A 15,248-nucleotide genomic window follows, 5' to 3' on the forward strand; every position below is an offset into this window, starting at 1 on the left:
CCGCCTCAGGATGACAGGAGTACTCTATCTCCTAGGTAGCCCCATCCTACTCCATGGCACAATCTCAATCCACTTACACGACAGAAAGGCAGGAGTTGTCAATGACAAATAGGATTAACTGCACCCAGGTTTAGATGAAGTCACAGAAGTCAAGGAGAAAATGACCAACACTAGAAGAATGGAAAAAGGATACAAAGAGTGTGCAGAAAGAAATTCAAGGACTTGTAAAACATATAAGAGACGCTATTTAACTCAGTCATGAGAAAAATACAAACTAGAACTAGACAGACAGCATATCACACTGGCAAAACTCCAAGTCTGATACCATGCTGGTGGGAACGTGGCAGTAACTGAAAACTGCTAACATATTTCATTTGACTGAGGATGTCCCTTACGAACACATCCCACAGAAATATTGGCACATATGTGAAAAATACAGGCACGTGTGTGAAACGGCCTATGTGCCAGGTTACTGACTACAGCACTGCTGGTGACAGCAGAAGACTGGAAACAACCCAACTGCCTGTCGATCCAGGACTGGGGAAACAAACTACGGAAGATCCAAACTGTGGAAAACCTGCGACTGTGAACAGAAGAACGAGGAAGCTCCATATGCACTGATACGGAAAGACCTCCAAGATACAGAGTGGAAAAGCCAGGTAGCAAGGTATCCTGCCTTTTCGAAAAAGGTTAAAACTCTGTATTCTTACTCTGATGTGCACAAAGAAACTGTGAAAAGACATATAAGAAATTAATAGTGGGGGAGAGGGAAAAAGTGGATGCAGGAGCTGGATGATGGTGGAGAGGACATAAAGACTATTGTTAACCTTTTTATATTTTTAAACCATGTGAATGTGTCACCTATTCAAAAATTCTTCTTGAAAAATTACATTCACCACCATTTAAAATGGACTGTGTGGTTTTCCAAATATTTGGCTTTTGTTACCAATTTCCAATAACATCTCATAGAAAAACTGGAGTCTCCCAAATAGCCAAGGACCATAAGTTTTCCCCAGTGCAGAGAACCTCAGAAAGATGTCCTCATCTAGATTTCTGCCCAAGTGGGATATTTGTTTTAAAAATACAGTTTTGTTACTTTCAAAATATAGTCAGTAACTAGAACTGACCTATTACCTAACAGAGGTCCTTAAGTCAAGGATTTGCTCTAGCTAATAATTTTTAGTTAGTACTACAGCTGCTGAAGAGTTCTTCATTATATGTGCTCTCGAGTTGCCCCTGGTGCCATTTTTACAGATTTTCCTGACTCAGGCCTCCACATAAATCTGAAAACTCAAACCAATGCAGCTTAGGGACCACACAGCTGAAACGTACAACAGACTGCGTTTCCTTTGGGATTACCAGCTTCTCTTCCCTATTCCCACCCTGAACTAGAAAACATATCTTTTGTGACAATTAAGCATATTTGTAAATTAAAGGGACCTCTGAAAATCATCTAAAATTCTATGCTCCTAAAACCTTTCCCCTCCCTTCTTTGTTTTACCTCAAAGCTAAACCACCTTCACTGGTAAGTTTTCTAGGATAATCAGGTGTCAGTTACAGTTCTTATAAGTAATGTCAATTACTGAAAAACTGCCTTTTCATGTCCCAGTCTTCTTGAGGGAAAACATAAGTTGGCTCAAAAGACCTTTAAAAAGTTTTGGTTTTATAAGCTTCTGTCTTAAAGAACGTCTCAAAAGGGAGGGGATATGGGAACATATGTATATGTATAACTGATTAAATTTGTAAAATAAAAAAAAAAAATAAAAAAATAAAGAGAGACAGGATTGAGAGCTGGATCTAACAAAAGTAAATGGTATACAGGAGGCACTCAAGATCTATTTATTCAATAAATGACTAATACAAAGCGAGAGGAAAAGCCCATCTGGAAAAAAAGTAGGCAAGGCCTTCAGTGGAACACTTCTAACATTCCCTAGCTTAAAGCCGAGGGGCTCAGTGCGTGTGGGAGGTCATGGGGCCGCTGGAGGAGATGCACAGACCTGGGAGTTTCACAAGGTGTCAGGATCCCCCTAAGCTCTAAGGCTACTGCAGTGTTGAATCTTTTATATTTCTGCTACTGCCTTCTAAGGGGCACAGTGGTGCTGATGATAAAACAGAATAAATACTGCTCCCATAAGAGGAAAAAAGGAAAAAATACTAATCACAACAATCGTTAGACTTCTATCCACGTCTCCTCCAAATGTAGCTTTGTAAACTCCCTTAATAAGTTATGGACCATTTAAAGTGGCCAGGTAAAACAATGGAAATCCAAGAACAGTTATTCTCATTTCATTAAGACTATAGCATTTTTTAAGAGATCCATTGATCTCTAATTGCACCCACCCCCAACTTACTATTATAAACAAATATAAACTCTTTTCTCCCACTTTTCTAGAAGGAAAAGATAAACCACACTTAGTATTTATGAAAATACTAAAAGACTGAGTAATTCAAAATCATCAAATTATCCAAGGAATCAAATAAACACCCTCCTTTTGGAAAACACACAAAGCACAACTGTCACCGGCAAAACCCATTAACAATTCTAAGGGGACTGGGTAATACAATAAAGTCTAACCTTTTTTTTTTTTCCTTTTCCTGGGTGTAAAAAAAAAAAAAAAAAAAAAAAAAAAGAACGTCTCAGAAATCCCATTAACCAGGAGTAAACAGTTGCTTGAGATCCACCCATACCTTCTTTTTGCTTCCTTTCCTTGAGGAGTTGAGGGGAGAGATGACCCGCAGTGCTCGGAGAATTCTTCCTCATCAGCATATATAGCAGTGCTGTGTAAAGGAGGGTCTACAAAAGATTTTTTTAAAAAGGGCATTCAGAAGTCTGGCTGGCTGAGCAGTATTCAAGTTTGTTCCTTTACATTGGAGTATAAAGCAACCTGTGTTTAAATGGCTAACAAAATCAAAACCAATTACATATGCTACTTATGATCTCACACCTCAACAAGAAAAAATGTAAACCATTTCACCAATAAATACATGGATAGTTAAGCTATAACCTTACTGTCCTTATATATTACATGGAAACTTTTAAATGAGCTAAAAGATAAACAGGAGGTCTGACATTCTTTCCTCACCTGATGGAGCATCACACATCCACCTGGGAGACACAGCATGAACAATAAACTCAGAGGTGTGGAGGGCTTGCCCGACTCCTGCAACTCCATTACCCCACGGAGTGCCTGGCGCAGGGTGGGCACTCGACAGCTGTGGACGACGAGCCCTATGGGGAGGGACCCCAGTCCTTCCGCACTTCCCCATCTCTCTCCTTTACTCTAGAGCCTTGAGCTAAGCATAAAAAGTTAACTGGAGGGCTTCCCTGGTGGCGCAGTGGTCGAGAGTCCGCCTGCCGATGCAGGGGACACAAGTTTGTGCCCTGGTCCGGGAGGATCCCACATGCCGCGGAGCGGCTGAGCCCGTGAGCCATGGCCGCTGAGCCTGCGCGTCCGGAGCCTGTGCTCCGCAACGGGAGAGGCCACAACAGTGAGAGGCCCAAGTACCGCCAAAAAAAAAAAAAAAAAAAAAAAAAAGTTAACTGGAATGGAGACTTGCCTGGTGGCGCAGTGGTTAAGAATCCGCCTGCTGATGCAGGGGACACAGGTTCAAGCCCTGATTCAGGAAGTTCCCCCATGCCGCGGAGCAACTAAGCCCGTGCACCACAACTACTGAGCCTGCGCCCTAGAGCCCGCGAGCCACAACTACTGAAGCCCGTGCGCCTAGAGCCCGTGCTCCACAACAAGAGAAGCCACTGCACCACAACAAAGAGTAGCACCAACTAGAGAAAGCCTGAGCAGCAACGAAGACCCAACGCAGCCAAAACTAAAAAAAAAAAAAAAGTTAACTGGAATGAAGATAAAGGAGATAATGAGATAATGAAGATAATGGAGAAACGGAGAGGAGACCACAGGGCCTTGGTGGGAGGATGCTCCTACCTGCTGAGGAAGAGGGGGGTCACAGGAGAGGCCTCGGCACCCTGGCCTGGGCTTGTGGCGGGGGAAGGAGGAGGCCAACAGCGTGGAGCCAATGGCTGCAGGGGCGCCTGGTAAGGGCCAAGCACCCATCTCTTCACGCTCAGGCTTTAGCGTGCTGCACACACTTAAACGTTCTCACATTTAAACGTTTCAGCTGCTTATATAATGAACATAGCAACTGCACAATTTTAAAGTTAGTAATATACTTTGTATTGGCCTCAACTAGGCAAAGGGGTTTATTTACTTTACTACTGGGAATAACAAGGGAGAAAAAGAAAACTAGACCAATTTTTAATCTCCATATGTAACCAGTCACACAAGCTGTACTCTTACTACTCAACAATAAAAAGATAAATAACCTGATTTCAACCCAAGTAAAGGATGTGAACAGACACCTCTTCGAAGAAGATAAAGGCGTACCTCGTTTTATTGCACTTTGCTTTATTGCACTTCGCAGACACTGCATGTTTTACAAATTGAAGGCTTGTGGCAACCCTGCATTGTCAGATGATGATTAGCAATAAAGTACTTCTTAATTAAGGAATGTATATTGTTTTGTTACACATAATGCTATTGCACACTTAACAGATTACAGTGTAGTGTAAACATAACTTTTATACGCACTGGAAACCAAAGAATTCGTGACTCACTTTATTGCAATATTTGCTTTACTGCAGTGGTCTGGAACCGAACCCGCAGTATCTCCAAGGTGTGCCTGCATACAAATGGCCAATAAGTGCACCGAAAAGATGCTCAACATTAGTCATTAGGGGAATCCAACTCAAGACCACATTGAGATACTACCGCACATCCATGTGAATAGCTATTATCAAAAAAAACAGAGAACAAGTAATGGTGAGGATGTGGAGAAACTGGAATCCTTGTGCATTGCTAGTGGTGCAACTGCAATTCCTCAAAAAAATTAAACCCAGAATTATCATATGATCCAGCAATTCCAGTTCCGGGCACATACACAAAAGAAGGGAAAGCCAGACTGGGACAGATATCTGTACACCTATGTTCACAGCTGCATTATTCAAAATAGTCAAAAGGTAGAAGCAACCCAAGTGTCCACTGACAGGTGACTGGATAAACAAAATGTGGTCTATACGTAAAATGTATACACTACACTGTTAAAAAGGAAGTTCTGAGACATGCTACAACATGGATGAACTTTAAAGACATAATGCTACATGAGAAAAAGGATACAAAAGTACAAATATTGTATGATTCCTCTCACACGAGTGGGCAAATTCATAGAAACAGAAAGCTAGAAAGAGGGGGCGGGGCGAGGTGCCATCGGCTGTTGGGCAGAGAGTTTCACTCAGGGGAGAGAAAGGACAAAGTCCTGGGGACGGATGGGGTGATGGCTGCACACGATGCACACACTTCACGCCACAGAACCAGACACTTCAAAATGATTAAAAGGGTTAATTTTATGTTATGTATATTTTACCACACAAACACAATGAGACACCATTTCATACCCATTAGGATGGCTAGAATCGAAAAGTCAGATAATAACAAGAGTTGATGAAGACGTGGAGAAACTGGAACCCTCATACATAGCCGGTGGGAATGCAAAGTGGTACAGCTGCCGTGTCAACATTTCCTCAAAACGCTGAAGTGGAATCACCACGTGACTGAGGTGTACAGGCGGCCCTCCATATCTGTGGGTTCTGCATCCACAGAGTCAACCGACCATGGACTGAAAATATTTGGGGAAAACAAATTCCAGAGAGTTCCAAAAAGCAAAACTTGAATTTGCTGCACACAGGCAACTACTTACATAGCATTTCTATCGTACTAGGTATTATAAGTAACCCAGAGATGACGGATAGCAAACGGAAGGATGTGCACAGGTTACACGCAAACACTATGTCATCTTCTGTTTGTATTTTGTTGATTTCCTGGCCACACCTCGCACCATATGGGATCTCACCTCCCTGACCAGGGATTGAATCCGCACCTCCTGCATCGGCAGTGTGGAGTCTTAACCACTGGACCACCGGGGAAGCCTCCACTATGCCATTTTATATAAGGAACTTTAGCATCCTCGGACTACGGTATCCACGGGGGGTCCTGGAACCAATCTCACATGGATACTGAGGGATGACTACATTCCCAAGAGACATGAAAACACATGTCCATACAAAAAACTGGTACACGAATGTTCCCAGCAGGATAACTCGTAACGGCCACAAAGTGGAAACAACGCAAGTGTACATCAACTGATGAATGGATAAAAAAATGAGGTCTATCCACACAATGGATTATTGAACTCTAAAAATTTTTAGGAATGAAGTACTTACACTACCACATAGATGAACCCTGCAAATACTACACGAAATGGAAGAAGCAAGTCACATATGACCACATACACAGTGTATGATTCTATTTAAATGAAACGTCCAGGATAGGCAGAGCCATAGAGACAGGAAGTAGATTTATGGTTGCCAAGGGCTGAGAAGAAGAATAGGGAGTGATTACTTCTGGGCACGGAGTTTCTTTCTGGGGTGATTAAAACGTTCTGGAATAGAAAATGGTGATGGTTGTACAATTCTGTGACTATACTAAAAGTGAATTGAATTGTACACTTTAAAAGGGTGAATTTTATGGCAAGTGAATTACATCTCAATTTTTTTAATTATGATTTCTTTTAGATGAGTAGTTAAAACATTTTGATCAAGTCATAATAAAAGGGGTTTTCTGGTAATGACTACTTTTCACCTTACAAAATGTACAATATTTTCTTTTATTAACAAAAATTAGACTAGAAATATTAGATGCCAAATTAAAAATACGTGAAGTTGTATGTTTTCAAAATTCCCTTAAAACTTATTCTGGCAAAACATGTCTGATTACTGCTGTTCTAGATGTGGGCACACATGGCACTCTGTATCATTTCTGGCCTCCAGAGTGGCCAGTGACACACCGACAGAAGCCGTCCCACCTGGACAACTCACACACCCCTGGTCAGACAGGCACCAGTCCCGTCTTCCTAACACTCCAGGGAACACAGGGGAAGCTCCCCCGAAGCATCCTCTGCCTCAGTGTGTGCACGAAAAGGAAACATTATCCCTCTGCTCCTACCTAAACCAAAGCCCCTTACCGAATGACTGCTGGACGTATGAAGTAAGAAAGAAATTTTATATTCCTCTTGTTATAAAGGTCTACAACAGGTGTCCTAATGTGGCTGGCTTGTTGACAAATGCTACTAGGAGAGCTCCACTTTGACAACACTTAATAGAGTTCTTAGTTCCAACGTACCTAGAAGTGAGAAAAATTAATTCAAATTATCAAATACTCCCCAGAACATTGTATTCATGTGCAGACAACCTCGCTTTTGTATTTGAAGACATTTCTATATTTTTATTAGTAACTAGCCTAAATGCTGTTGCTTGAACCACTTTAAAGACTTTAGGATAAAGATTTAAAATACTAACCAAAGGTTTCATAGGGTTCTTCATCTTTCTCATTTTCACCCAGCCTGCCGATGCTTGAGATCCCAGAATTATCAGGAAAATCAAATACATCGGTAGGCTTGTGCTTTTGGCCAGCTTCCTGGAAGTGAATAAAGTTCAAAGTCACTGAATTGGCCCTCCCAAAAAGAACATTACAAAGCTGATTTACGTGGCAAGGATCCTCCCGCTATCACCGCGGCCTAAGAAGTGAGCCTTCACACTCTTGGGGGTCAGAGGCTCTTCTGGTCCTCCGAGGCAGGGGTTGGGAAGCTTTTCTATGAAGGACCAGGGGGTAAGCACAGCTGACCACTGAACAACGCAGGGCTCAGCGGCGCCCACCCTCCGCGCAGCCGAAACCCCCGTGTGACTTCGCGGTCGGCCCTCCCGATCCGGGTTCAACATATGCGGTTTCAACTGCGGATAGCCGGATAGCGTAGAACCTACTATTGAAAATAATCCGGGTAGAAGTGGACCCTCCCAGTTCAAGGGTCATCTGTATATTAGACTTTGCGGGCCCTGGGGACTGGTGCCACTACGCAGCACAGCCGTCGCAGTGTGAAAGCAGACAGTGGCAACGCAGAAGGAAGCACGGCTGGGCTGCAATCAAGCTTTGTGTGTGGATACTGAAATTTGACTTTCATATTTTCACATGGCATGAGACACTCTTGATTTTACTTCAGTCATTGCAAAATATAAAAACCACCCTTAGCTCGCAGGGCTTTACAAAACCAGCAGGCGGGCTAGATCCGGCCCACAGGCCACTGCCTGCCAACTCCTGAGCCCGTGTGGGCCTCTCCCCAGAAGCATGCCCATGAAAGTTCCTAAACACAGAGGCTAAAAACTCCTGATTGCAGGAGAGAGACGAGGGTTTACAGTCCAATATACTAATAAGCCCCAGGAAGACTGCCCCTCAAATCCCAATGAAAGACAACATACAGAAAGTGAGAAAAACATCCACAGTAGCTCTGGAAAATGTGGAGGGCTGCCATTAACAGACAGGAAAATATGAAGGAATCCTGGAAGATATACAGGAGATGGAATAAAAGTGAGAGACAAAACAGAAACTACCACTTACAGACCCTCAGGGAAAAATCTTTCACGGATCGTGTGTGGGGAGAACGGATGCCAAAGACGAGCTGACATCCTGCATCCTCCCCAAGCAAGTGGACCTGTGTAAGGCAGCTCCCTTCCCGAGGAGGGAGGGGGACCGGAGAGCTGAAGAAACCCTTCCAGAGAGGAAAAGGGCCCCCTCCAAACGGGGAGGGGGTCAGGGGAGCAGAGAGGAGACACCCTGCAAAAGGGAAAACCAGGGGAAGGGCACAGAGCAGGGAGAACTCCCGACGCCCGGGCATCCCCAAGCAGGCACTGTCAGAAGTTGTTCATGTGAATTTCCAAGGCCAACTGGACAGGCCGCTGGAAAATACTCTGAAGTGAGCTAGCCGGAGGGTTAAACAAACGCACCTGCCTTTCACAGACATTTACTTCTAAGACTCCACCCTGAAGTAAAAATACCATGCGAATGTGAAACTGAATGGAATATTATGAAATCATAAACCGTGGAAAACTATAACAACATGGAGAAATAGCTATAAGTGACAAAAGCAAAATACAGAACGTTGTACAACTGTTCAACGATGTCAATTGTCCAAATGAAAATGAAACCAGCCGAGGCCCAGAAAAAAAGATTCAAAACGTTAACAATGGCCATTTTCTCCATTATACTGGAAGGAGCAGGAGGAAAAGGAATATGCTTTTTCACTGCAAGAAAACACTAAGCTCACCAAGTCTACGAAACTCTGAGTCTCCTATAAAACGCTATTTTGTTTTGTCAATTACGAGAAAAATTATATTAAAATATAAAAAAGATAACTTACATCTTTCGTGGAATGTGTTCTTCCTACAGTGTTCTTTGAATATCTCGTACTAGGAAACAGCAAAAACACACACAAGAGTTAGGAAATACTTAAAAATAACTTGGGGAAACACCAGAATTACACCTCAGCCAAGCATTTTCTTTCCAAATTACATTCCTTGTTAGTTGCACTAACAATGTGCACATGACGAAATTCAGGTAATGGCAAAATCCTTTTAGAAAGCAGAACCCATATCTCACACACTGAATTAAATTTTTTATAGGCCAACTCATAACACCTACGTATAAATAGCACAACTCTGCCCTCAGGGACACAGAAAACTCCTAACGCTGCTGTCATCCTTGTCCCTGAAGTCGCAGTCAACAGCAACGGCTGGCGTTCCGCAGAAATGAGCAAGAGGTACCTCTCTTTCTCAAGCACTGGACCCCCGTTCCCTCTGTGCCTGGCTCTCTTACACACACTTTCTCATTTAGCTCTGAAACAGTCCTCAAGGTAGAAGTGAATCCCATGTTCCAGATGTGTATCTGCCCAAAGCCACACGCGGCCAGGAAGGAGGGAAGCCTGCGTTAACATCTGCACCAGTTCAATCCCAGAGCTGCCTGCTTTCCGCCCTTCAGGCTCCCTCCACTGGGCATTAGGATAAAAGGATAAAGTTGCGTACATAGTGACCAGAAGAAAAAGTGGAAATATGAGAGGCAGGAAATAATCCCGCCAGGGACTATGCTTTGAGTATCCTCTGTGGTCCAGGCATGGTGCCAGGGCGGGGGGGATGCCCTACACCACACACGCAGGCCCTGACTTTCAAAAGTGCCCTGCAGACACCGGTTAGGGACGGCAAAGTCCGTTTAGTGTCTGAACGAGTATTTCTTTGTGGAACAAGTATTTCTTTATTTGATATAATTTCAAACTTAGAGAAAAGTTGAGAATGCTCTAAGAACCTTCTGTATACCCTTTACCTGCTTCACCAACTGTTTACATTTTGTCTCACCTGCTTCCTGTGTGTCTGTGTATGGTAAACTGGGGACACTGCAGTGTGTCTTTCCTAAGAGGGCGTTACCTTGTGTAGTCACAGTACAACTTCCAAATCAGGAAATTTACCACTGACATCATTGTCTAATCTACAGTCCATATCCAAGTTTCAACTGCCCCATCATGTCCTTTAAGGTTTTCCCCCAGCATTAAAAAAAAATAAATACAGGGGCTTCCCTGGTGGCGCAGTGGTTGGGAGTCCGCCTGCCGATGCGGGGGACACGGGTTCGTGCCCCGGTCCGGGAGGATCCCACGTGCCGCGGGGCGGCTGGGCCCGTGAGCCATGGCCACTGAGCCTGCGCGTCCGGAGCCTGTGCTCCGCAACGGGAGAGGCCACAACAGTGAGAGGCCCGCGTACCGCAAAAAAAATAAAAAATAATAAATAAATACAAAAGAATATAAAATATAAGATTTCTTAAACCTTCGGTTTTATTATGTGTGCGTACGTGCACGTTTGTGTACCCACTGTGATGTAAAACATCATTACTGTGAATTACAGTAAAAAAAAAGTTGGAAAACTGTTAGAGCAGTGATTCTCAATCCTCAGGTATCAGAATTACCTGGAGGGCTGGTTAAAACAAGACTGCTTGGCCCCAACTCCAGAGCTGCTGATTCAGGAAACCTGGGGTGGCCACTGAGAGTCTGCATGTCTAACAAGTTCCCGGTGGAACCACATTTGAAAACCACTGCTCTATTTGATTCTCAGACCCAAAAAAGCAGGTAGAGCAGATACTAGTGTTACGGCCTTTATGATTCTGGGGTTCAGAAAAGTTAAGTGACATCAGTGGTCACACAGCCAAGTGATAGGACGAGAAACCAGATCACATAACTCCTTAACCCACTCATTCCACCCTTTCTTGCCTTGTCTGTGTTCAAAAAAGTGGTCAAGTTTCCCCCTCACCTTAGGTTAGGAGCAAGGTGAGGCTCCCAAAAGATGGAAACCTCGGTGATAACATACGTAAAAAATTTTGGTGTATGCGCATTAGTACGTTTTAGGGGGAGGGATAAACAGATTTCAGGAGTCCCAAAGGCAAAAATGTTGTATGTACGTGTATACGTGTGTGTGGGGAGGACGGAGGGAGGGAGAGAGAAAACCCCCCACTGGCCTATCAGATAACGTTTCACTCTTGTCGGCTGAGGTTCAGGCCTCTTATTCATTCCCAACCCTCCTCCCCACTGGCCACGGGAGCCCAGTCTCGGTTTACTCAACTGCCCTGCTTCGTCCTGCTCCAGCCTGTCCCCTACTCTGTTTGGCTGCCTGCACCCTCACCCGCCTCTACAAATGCACCTTCTCCAGACCGCCTTCCCACGGCCCAGGTGGAACTCCTAAGGCCTTGAGTACCAGCCGGGGCGCGAAGCACGCCGAGGCCCCTCCAGCCAGGACCACACAGGGCCTTGGATGCACTCCAGACACCGCCAGCGAGACACGGGCCCATGAGTCCATGAAGAATAACATTTTAGAGAGCAGTTTTGTAACCTATTTTAAAATGCAAGCCCTTTTTGATTAAAAAAAAAAAAGCTTGACTCATCCCGGCTGGAGGCCCTCTTTAAGAATAACAAGCGGCAGCTGGGGCCCCCGCGGCGGGAGATTTAGTTCAGCTCTACAGTCTGTGGTTTGTGTTACAAAAACAAACAGGGTCTTTAAAATAAGAATACTGACTACCAGCCAGAGTGTAAGCGTCACTAGAACGTAATGTCTGGCAAGTAGTAGGCACTCATTAAGTTATTTGTTGGATAGTTTGTTTCAAAACATTTGGAGTCTACTTTAGGCTACACTCACCCACACAAAGTAATGCTGACACTAGCCAACGTTCTCCCCTCCCCGCCGGCCACGGTTTTAAACTCCTTTAAACCTCACCGTAATCCTTCCAAGGTGGGAATATTATTATTCCCATTTTACCGACGGGGAAACCAAGGCCCTGAGAGGTTAGTCACTAGGACAAGTTGCACAGTGGCAGAGCCAGGGAGCACGAGCAGCTCCGAGAGGCCGAAGCCCGGCGGAGAAGGAACATAAAGCGAACCCCCTAACCCGGCGCTCCGAGAGGCCGCAGCACTTACCCCGAGCGCCGCACTCGCCGCGGCGGGGCCATCTCAGCACACCGCTCACCGCGCCGGCGCAGCTCCCTAAGTTCCCGCCAAACCCCGCGCTGCTCCCAGCGGCCAATCCGGGCCGAGCACGCGGGCACGCCGCCCCCCCCGAGCTTGCTTCCTACAGGGCCAGGGCTCCTCCCCGCCCTAGAGCGCGAGAGAAAACTCGGCCTGGTACGGCGCGAAAGCGGAGCTGGAGTTTACGCCTTACAAGCAGTTCCTGACGGGTCCAGGAGACGCCAAAGATTTCCCGGGTTTTCCCTCACCCCACGTCCGCCGCGCACGTTTTCCGCGCTCCTGAGCCGCGAGGGCCCGCCCCAGGGGGCGAGGAAGGGGAGGAGCCAGTGCCGGAAAGTCGGAGAGCGCTCTCCCGTGAGGCGGCGATCCAAACGCAGGGCGGGGCGCGCTGGGTGCTTAGGCGCCTGCGCAGTTGTCTAGTATAGGCCTTGACTTTTACCCCGCTGCTTCCCTGAAGCAGTGGGGTGAGCTTGGCTTATTATTTCTACCCCAGTTTCTTCATTCGTAAATGGGGAGGGCCCCTTTTAATATCCTCTGATTCTTTGCTTTGTGTTTAAAAATGTACTATCCTGCAAAAGAATGATGTTGGACCTTTATCACACCATAAATAAAAATGAACTTAAAATGGATCAAAGACCTAATTGTAAGAGCTAAAACTCTTAGAAGAAAACATAGGGCAAAAGCTTCACGACATTGGACTTGGCAATGATTTCTTGGATGTGACAGCCAAAAGCACAGTTTGGGATGATGAAAAAGTTCTAGGTGGTTAATGGTGGATGGTTGCACAGCAGTGTGAATTACGTAAGTAACTGTACACTAGGTTGTACAGTTAAAAATGGTTAAAATGCTGAACTTTGTCATGTACAGTTACCACAATAAAAATTATTATATTTCATGCGTACTAAAGAATATAACATATAACGTAAAGATAAAAGGGAGCACCTATGTGCTCACCACTGGGTTAAGAAAGTAATAACGGTCATTCCTTCCACGGATAACCACTCTTCTGATTTTGTGTTTCTCATTCCCATGTTTTTCTACCTTGATATATCCCTAAATGATGTATTAATTATTGGTTTTTTGTTTTTTGTTTTGCGGTACACGGGCCTCTCACTATTGCGGCCTCTCCCGTTGCGGAGCACAGGCTCCGGACACGCAGGCTCAGCGGCCATGGCTCACGGGCCCAGCCGCTCCACGGCATGTTAGGATCTTCCCGGATCGGGGCACGAACCTGTGTCCCCTGCATCGGCAGGCGGACTCTCAACCATTGCGCCACCAGGGAAGCCCTATTGTATGTTTTTAAACTTTATCTAAATGATATTTGATATGTATTTCGGAAGTGCTGTTTCTTCCTCAAAGCCATGATTTTTAGGTTTTATCCACATTGATGCATGTAGCTGTCATTCATTCATTCTCACTGTCTTTGGAATGCATTAAGTAAATACACCACATTTTATTACTCCATTCTCCCGCGTATGGAAACATCCGTTGTTTTCAGTCATTTTGCTGTTACCGGCAATGCCAGGCTAAACACTCCTGTAAGCGCCTTGCAGGGCACGTATCTAAGAGACAAGGAGAGACTCAGTAGTACGATGACTGCCTCATGGGATCAAGACATTTTCAGCTTTATATGAGAATGCCAAGTTATACACGCCGCTTTATAGACGGTACAATTTATAGCCCCATCAGCAGTGTATAAAACCCCTCTTGGTTCCATATACTTGTCAATACTTAGAATTTTCAAGACTGAAATATTTTTCCCTGACTAGCAAGTTGAAATGGTATCCTATTGTGTTTTTGATTTGCATTTCCCTTAAGTTGATCATCTCTTCCTTGTTTATAGGTCCTTCCTGATTCCTCTTCAGTGAAATACCTGTTCACCCCATCCAGGAATCATTTGGGCAATTGCCACAGAAGAGTAAATCACCTGTGAGGATTTGAAGGTAGTTCTCCACTGATGCATAGAAATAGCGTTCCTGGAATCACTGAAAGTTGTCACCGGTAGGAGTGTGGAAATATAGCTCCATTTCCCAGGAAAGGGGTTACAGTGAATCCTTTTGTGCTTGTGCTTCTTGTCTTTCTGTTAAGACAAGAAGAGGTTCAGCACTCTGGATGGAAATAAAATCTCAACCCGAGTAGGTTTAAATGATAAAGGAATTTATGAGCTCGTGTCACTGCAAAGTCCAGCGGTAGGATGACTGTCAAGCTCAATTGGATCTAGAGGTTGGAGAAGCCATCAGGGCTCTGAATCCATTTCCTTGCTCTTCTTGGACCTCAGCTTTTTCCTCAGCCTGGGTCCTGCCATCATCATCCCCATCCCCATCATCATTGCCTGGACTTACTGAGCATTTACCATGATCCAGGCATCGTTCCAAGTGTTTAGTATAATGAAACCATTTAACCCTCTCAATAACCTTCTGTGGTAGGCGCCAGAATCCCACTTCGCCTATGGGGAAACTCAGGAGCAGCCCCACAGGAAGTAAGTGACTGTGGCTGCACAAGATCTAAGGATTCTGGCTCAGAGCCTGCACCTGGCACTCTTCCAAGACTCCCGTTGGAATTCCACCCTTCAGAGAAAGAGAGCAGCTGTGTCCCAGCACTCCTCCTCCAGAAAAAGGCCCGAGATTTACTCTAACTGGACCAGCTTTCGTGACATGCCTACCTGTATTAGTCAGGGTCCCAGAGAGCTAGAACTAATAGGACGTGCCACTGGGGTTGTGAAGAAGTAGGGACAGTGCTCAGGATGGGGCGGATGGGGGCAGAAAACACAGGAGTGGAGCCAGCGGGTCTGGAGCCTC

The 15,248-nt window shown here is 45.0% G+C and overlaps 1 protein-coding gene across 3 annotated transcripts in view; it reads right to left on the reverse strand.

The window, feature by feature from the left end:
* The window catches only part of CENPU (centromere protein U), a 34,056-nt gene extending 21,573 nt beyond the window's left edge, over positions 1–12,483 (reverse strand). For all 3 annotated transcript variants that reach the window (XR_009530810.1, XM_060086168.1, XM_060086167.1), the window contains exons 1-4: positions 12,403–12,483; positions 9,316–9,364; positions 7,424–7,541; positions 2,689–2,794 (exon numbers count right to left, since the gene is read on the reverse strand). Coding sequence is in view for 2 of the 3 variants with exons in the window: in XM_060086168.1 (XP_059942151.1) it covers positions 2,689–2,794; positions 7,424–7,541; positions 9,316–9,364; positions 12,403–12,434 (305 nt within the window). In the remaining variant the exon portion in view is untranslated. The remainder of the gene's footprint in view (positions 1–2,688; positions 2,795–7,423; positions 7,542–9,315; positions 9,365–12,402) is intronic.
* Positions 12,484–15,248: the final 2,765 nt, after the last annotated feature.

This window comes from Mesoplodon densirostris, chromosome 20 (genome assembly GCF_025265405.1).
Source record: "Mesoplodon densirostris isolate mMesDen1 chromosome 20, mMesDen1 primary haplotype, whole genome shotgun sequence".
In the NCBI taxonomy this organism is placed as follows: domain Eukaryota; kingdom Metazoa; phylum Chordata; class Mammalia; order Artiodactyla; family Ziphiidae; genus Mesoplodon; species Mesoplodon densirostris.